The sequence below is a fragment of the Octopus sinensis genome, linkage group LG6 (genome assembly GCF_006345805.1).
Source record: "Octopus sinensis linkage group LG6, ASM634580v1, whole genome shotgun sequence".
In the NCBI taxonomy this organism is placed as follows: domain Eukaryota; kingdom Metazoa; phylum Mollusca; class Cephalopoda; order Octopoda; family Octopodidae; genus Octopus; species Octopus sinensis.
This window is the reverse complement of record NC_043002.1, coordinates 83,252,717-83,260,213: the sequence shown is the minus strand read 5'-3', so window position 1 is coordinate 83,260,213 and position 7,497 is coordinate 83,252,717. Positions and strand designations below refer to the sequence as shown.

The 7,497-nt window shown below is 34.3% G+C and overlaps 1 protein-coding gene across 1 annotated transcript in view; it reads right to left on the bottom strand.

The window, feature by feature from the left end:
- Nucleotides 1–3,629: 3,629 nt before the first annotated feature.
- LOC115213067 (failed axon connections homolog) overlaps nucleotides 3,630–7,497 on the bottom strand; it is a 32,921-nt gene continuing 29,053 nt past the window's right edge. The window contains exons 6-7 of the mRNA XM_029781977.2: nucleotides 5,690–5,806; nucleotides 3,630–3,872 (exon numbers count right to left, since the gene is read on the bottom strand). Of these exons, the coding sequence (XP_029637837.1) occupies nucleotides 3,742–3,872; nucleotides 5,690–5,806 (248 nt within the window). The 3' untranslated portion in view covers nucleotides 3,630–3,741. The remainder of the gene's footprint in view (nucleotides 3,873–5,689; nucleotides 5,807–7,497) is intronic.

The following is a 7,497-nucleotide window of genomic DNA, read 5'->3' as shown; positions in this document are numbered from 1 at the left end:
TACCTTAGTAAGCACTTACTCTGTATATTGCAGTTCGTAATGTTGTAAAGAAAGATGCGCCTGTTTCCCAGACTAGAAACACTCTTTCTCTTCTTATTTTTATTATCCTTGTTATCACTACCAGAGCCCACGGCTTGTCCTTGCTGTAAAATAGCCTGATCAGTTCCAGTTTTTTCATTCGAAATCACACAGTAAGGTGCGCTGTGCATCTCTTTAGTTGGGATATAATCATTGTTACCTGATGTACTGACTATGATGTTCTTATTTCTCTCGTCAACTCTAATTCTATTAACAATATAGTTGTTATTCTGTGCCATTTGTGTGTATATTCCATCCTTAAGCGTCTTTTTAACAACTGCTTCTGGAATATAACGGATTTTTCAGCGTATCCGGTCCTAGACTAAGCAGTATTACAGTATTCTTCAATCCGTCGGAAAATTTCTTAGCCGGGAGTCTACAAAGCTAAGTCAAATAAATACCCCGCGAATTAATCACTGCTTTTAGATGGTCTAATTTTCGATAAACATATTTGAGATTGATTTGGTTTTTGGAACAGATTGTAAAGTTCAATACCAATGCAACATCAAGAAAATTCAGGATGTCATAGTCTTTCTCCATCGAGATTGTGCGTCCGAAGATTTTGAAAAATTTTGTCAGGTTTTCCCGAAGCCTCCAGAGTACATTTATACAGTGTACTAAGCCCAGTATTGTTGCGTTTATTGATATGTCTAAATGTAGAGTAATGGTTAGATATTCTTTTGGACAACTGAGATGAAGAACTACCTATGTAAAAAAAGACATCGGGACCGGAAGTAATTTTACATTGATAAACAGAGTTTCTATTCTTAGAACGACTGCTAAGGAAAAGAATGCGATTCGAATTTATATCAGAAATACTAATATTGTTGTTATTATTCTTCAAAGAATGGTTAGTGTTAATAATATCAATGTTATTATTTTCCTTAAGTGGATTTGTATTTCACAACTTATTGTTACGCGAAGAGATGACTTGTGAAAGGTTTTTGGTATTTGAAAACCCTATTCTAATTCGGTGGGAATTGATAATGGAATGACATCTTGAATTTGGGGGGAATTCTTATCTATAGCTTCCCGAAACTGGTAAGGGAAGTTGAATTTGATCTGCCTACCATATGGAATTATCAACCAAACAGTTTTACTCGGACATACCTTGTTATTAGAGTAATTATCTTTAATAGTCCTAGATTTACTTTTATAACGCAAAAAAGGGTCTTAAAGAACGGTTATCTCCCTTACACAACCAGATCAAACCGTCTCAAGTGTAACTGCCCGAAACGGTCGTGACTTCTGAGACTTTTTTTTGCTTGTCCTCCTAATTGTTGTTTCTCTTGATCGCCTCTTGTCCGCCTTGTATCGTATATCTATCCGAATGTTTTATTGTACTCTGTTGCGTTTTTGTTCCATTTATACACACACACACACACACACACACACCACACACACACACACACACACATATATATATATATATATATCCGTATATACCTTATGCATATTGTGCATGTGATTTGTAGGTACGTATATGTGACTAAATCAGGGCTGCCAATTTAGTGCTTCTTTACTACTTTCAGCGACAAAATCAATCAAAATATGCACTCGCGTAAATTTAGTAATTTTATAAAAATTTAGAGCTAAACTTTTCTTCTTAAGTATATCAGAATTTATTCAGAACTTTCCGGCAGAAAATTTTTATGACGAAGAACGCTACGTTTTTTTACTGTTTTAAAGTAAACCGTATCTGAACTTCAATGTGTTGAAAAGATTAATAAAAAACACACCATATTAAATGACCTTTCGCATCTTGGCTCCGGCGACGGTGACGGTGATGACGATGCCAGCAGTGACGGCGTTTGATGCATCGGCGGTAGTGTCGGCAGATATGGTGGCGACAGTGGTGACGTGACGATGGTGTTGACAGCGACGGAAGCGACGCCGACGATGATGACGGGGAGTGGGGATTGCCGAACGTCATATGTACGTTTTTCATAGCCTAATATAGCCTTTCATTAACCTTACGCGTTGTTATTATCTCAATACTAGTAAAAATCTATAAAAATATCTCAAAAACAGTATATTCTATCTGAATTTTTTTTTTGCATATTTATTTTCATACTTACTTTCGACAGTGCAGTATAAATTTTTGTGATATTTCAACCTCTATTTATTAATGAAAACGATTAAACACAATTTTTGTTTGTTATTTCTTGACGAAAAAAACACATGGCTTCCGGGACGTCAACATACACACATACAAAATACGCACACATAAAATGAATGTCATGGTGTGTCAATCAGCACAAACACACGTCCGCTATCTATGACATATACAGTCTTCGCGCTCTCTAAGAAAAAAAAGTACTTCGACTTTTTGACGTACACAATATTTTAATAATTTAGAGATATTTTTAACTGAATGTGATTTCAAGAAAGTTGTTTGTACAGTGAGTATTTATATTTTAGCTTTCTTTCAACGGACAATATTTGAATGTTTTAAAAATTATTTTCAAGTGAATGGCGATCTCATGTTGCACAGGAGGTCATCAGGAAGTAAATACTTATTGAGGAGCTCATGACAAACCTGTTGGACCCTATTCTCTTCAGTTTGGAGTATTTGATTTTATATACATTTTTTTCTTCCTCTGTTTAACAACCACTGACTGAGTGATAGTATAAAACTTACAAACGTTGTCTGCACTTATCTCAAGCCTCTTCCACCCTCTATTTCCTTCTAATATCCAGTCTGTCAATATCACTGTTGCCATGGAAGCTTGTACTTGGTAAGATCTAGAAGGTTTTAATATCTCTGGGGCAAATTTCCTATGCAGACCAGTCTTAAGTGTCACTTAGAATTTGTCTTATTTAATTTCAATTAATAAAAATTAGATACATCTAAACAAAAGTATTGATAAGCTAATAATGTGTTATTACTTTTTCACTCATTCTATAAATAAGCATTCAATGTGTGTATACCTTTTTTGGGACCGTGGTTGACTTTGCCTTTCATCTTTTCAGGATCGATAAATTAAGTACCAGTTACACACTGGGGTCGATGTAATCGGCTTAATCCGTTTGTCTGTCCTTGTTTGTCCCCTCTGTGTTTAGCCCCTTGTGAGTAATAAAGAAATAGGTATCTCATCTGCCGTTACGTTCTGAGTTCAAATTCCGCCGTGGTTGACTTTGCCTTTCATCTTTTCAGGGTGGATAAATTAAGTACCAGTTACGCACTGGGGTCGATGTAATCGACTTAATCCGTTTGTCTGTCCCCTCTGTGTTTAGCCCCTTGTGGGTAGTAAAGAAATGGGTATAGGTTTTGCTATGAAGTCGCGATGGGGACATTGATGAGACAGTACTTCTATTGTTCTTTTTCTTTAACTCTAATTGTTTGGATATATTGTGACACATTTTATGCCATGCAGATCAATCTAGGCAATGACTTTCCCAATATGTCAGGTTAAGCTGTAGAGAATTTAGAGATTGCTTCAACTTATCCTCCCTAGGATCAATACAGTCAAATTAAATCCTCAAAACCAATAAAAGATCATTAAGAAACTTGATAGATTTAGGCACAAAAGCAAAATCATAACATTTGATACATTTGATGGTTTTTATTTTTGTTTTTCACTTTGGTTATTAAACTGTATTTATTTCTGACAACAGATTCATTAATATTCATCTTGTTTCTTGGTCAGATATAGCTTCTGTTTATGATGTGAAATGACTCTTTTGAGGCTGAAGTCCAAAAGTAGGAAATTTCACAGTTGGATCAAACCAGTCAGGCCAATACATAGACTTCATTCTTTCAAAGTAGGCAGTTATATTTGGGAATACATCATCTTGAAAGATGAAAAAAGAGAAAAATGAATATTAAAATTTGAAATTATATTTTATGAATGAATCAACATCGTTATTAAAAAGCAATTACTAAAAACAGTATAACAAGTGTGTGTGTGTGTGTGTGCACGTGTGTTGTATGATGATATATACACATACACACACACACACACACACACACATCACAGATATAGATAGATAGACATACATACATACATACATACGTACACACACACACACACATACATTATATATGGCAACAGATGGATAATGGTTCATTCACTACAGCTGTTTCTAATGATTTTTTTTTTATTGATGAATAGAAATGTTACATCATGCAAAATAAACGTTTTCATCAGGTGAATATACACGAATTACACATTTAAAAAAAAACATTCCAAAAATCACCATTTGTGTCACTTCATGATTCCCTTACCAGCAATAGTCAAAAGAATGAAGTTAGTAGTTAATATAGGAAAAACATTATGGTGACAAGAAAGATGGAGAGCATTTATAACAGCAGGAAGATTAGAGGAAATGGTATAATAATATTCAGATTAATTTCTAAAAGACAAGGTCATTTCATTTTATCTATAATCTTCTAGAGACTGGACAACAGAGCTCAAGACAAAAGACTGATAAAATAGATAAAAGGCCAACCAAAGCCTCATGGGACAGAAACTGAAAGAAGCCCATTATGCATGTGTGTGTGTGTATATATATATATATGTAAAAGAATTGTTAAAAATTTTATCAGTGGCCAGCATATAAAAAAAAAATATACCTATTAAAGTGAAATCATAGATACAATTATAATTAAAGGCATAGAAAAAATTCTTGCCTATACGCTGAGAGGAGACGCTAAATCGTTGAACCACATTAAATATCATTACTATTATTATTACACATGTGTCAAAAAGCAAGGGACCAAGCTAACAGAAATTCATAAAATCGAGTCATGAATTTCCATTAGCATACTCCCTCCCTTGCTTTTCAACATGTGCAATAATAATAGTAATGTGGTTCAACGATTTAGCGTCTCCTCTCACCATATGCCCTTAATTATAATTGTATATATATATATAAAATATATATAAAATATATATATATATATATACATATATATAATATATATATATATATATATAAAATATATATATTTATACACACACATATATATATAAGTTAGTGAAGGCACATGGCTCAGTGGTTAGAGTGTTATGCTTACAATCATGAGATATTTAGTTTGATTTCTGGACTGGGCTGTGAGTAACGTTCTTGGGCAAGGCACTTTATTTCATATTGCTCCAGTTCACTCAGCTGCAGAAATTAGTTGTGAAGTCACTGGTGCAAAGCTGTATCAGTTTTGGCCTTTGCCTTGGATAAAATTGGTGGCATGGAGAGGGGAGGCTGGTATACATGGGCAACTGCTGGTCTTCCATAAGCAACCTTGTGCTTTGGAGGGGAACTTTCTAGGTGCAACCCCATGGTCATTCATGACTGAGGAGGTCTTTACTCTTTATATAAAGTGACCAAGAGAATAAGTAGTAGACTTAAACTAGCAAAAAATATATATAAAAAACCCAATAGGTCCTGGGGTCGATTTCTTCAACTAAAACCCCTCAAATCAATGTCCCAGCATGAACACAGTCAATTGACATAAACAAGTGCAAGATACAAGATAAAATTAAATAACACTGGATCTAACAATGGTTAACTCTCATATGACTGCTTTTGTTTAATCTTTTCACTACACATCTAATGTTCATTGGGAAATACAAGTAACTGTAAACGAAGATACACAAGTAGTTATACTAACCATCAATAATTTCTTTTAAAATGCAGTTTTCTGGCATCTGCCTTGAATAAGCTATCATCCCGAAAATGGCAAAATCAGTCTCACAGAGTTCATCTCCCATCAAGAATTTCTTTTTACCTGTTAAAATAACACACACACACAGATATATTAGAGGAAAAGGTCAACAAAAACCAAGGCAGGACGAGTATCTCAAGTCATTTATAATAATTTGGTTAAGGTGAATTTGAAGTCTTACAGCTGTTCCTGGGATACCCCAAGTGATAGGTTAGTATGTCTGTACACTGGGTATTCTGTCATTAGAGACAAGGTGAGTATCTACGAAAGTCTCAGACGAGGAAATTCACAGATTATAAGGAATAAAATAGAAGAAAAAAGAGTAAAAAAATTTTATATTAATTTCTGATGAAAAATAAATTAAATGTTATATTTTGGAAAAGTCATATTATTGAAACTTATGAACACATTCACTCGTTTTTGTTTGTATTCTTTCTCTTTCCTTCCAACAATTTTCATCACATCGCTTCTGTAATGGGTATAGATTTTCTGAATGTTAGTAGAAAAGATATACCATTTCTTTTCTACACCTCTGATGAGATTTTTCCCAATAGAATGATTTGGTTATTTGAATTTAATCTTTGGGCAAAATTGAAACAGCTGTAAGAGAATGTGTTGGATTTGTGCAGCCAATAAATTATATTAATGCTACATCTCCATGAGGAAATGCTGTTCATAGAGAAACTGCCACTTGATTCAAAAGGTGCAACTACTTTTCACACTCTTACCTTTTTGAACATAATATCCCACTCAGTAATATCCTTGCCTGTGCATCTGTTGGAGCCCCTTCAATGACAGGAAGATGCAGAGGTTTTTCGTCTCTCCTAAAGCATGAAATTTCCCACCAGATACTAACTTCATTGTGTGGTACACTGGCAGCATTTAGTGACAAAAAATATGAACAGTAAATTGAATGATGCACTACAATTAGTTATCAAGACTGTGAACAAATTGAAGTCCAGTCCCTTGTCTGATTGAATTTTCTGTCAATTCTGTCTGAGAAATGATGAGGACTATACTAAACTCTTATACCATACCAAAGTGTGGTGGCTGTCAAAAGGAAACTGTTGAACTGTTTCATATAATCATATTTTTCTATGAATGTACTCCACTATCCACTTCATTGATGGCTGCAAGGTGCGATATCATTTTTCTTCGTGATATATTCACAAAATTAAATGATTTGAATAAGTTATTGCAAGGAAGTAGAAAAACTCTTGTTGGTTGTAAATCATTTATTACTACCTTCATTTCGAAATTGGTGCTGTAGAAAACTAACATTTCAAAGTATCAGTTCCACCAATTTCCACAACTTGATTCTTTGAAAGATAAACTGGTTGATGAGGATTTAACTACATATCACAACTATTGCATGATGACATGGTGGAGCGATTTCAAGACATTATTGTGCTGAATATTCCAAATTGGTATAGCAATCCGTTTGAGGTCGATGCAGTCAATTGCAAGGATGGCGTTCAGGAGAAATTGATAGAATTACAAAATGACAATGATGCCACAATGCGATATCACCGTAATGGCAAAAAAATATTGTGGTACCATTAAAGTATATTGAATTCCTACCCCAGTCTGTGAAAACATCTGATATTACTTTTGCTTGCCTTCCCTACCTTATACCTTGTTGAATCTGGTTTTAGCCATGTTGGAACTTTATTTTCCCATAAAAGAATTGGACTGGATATGACACAACGACGGGACTTGTGGCTAAAGTCGACAAGTTTGAAACTGAATGTATC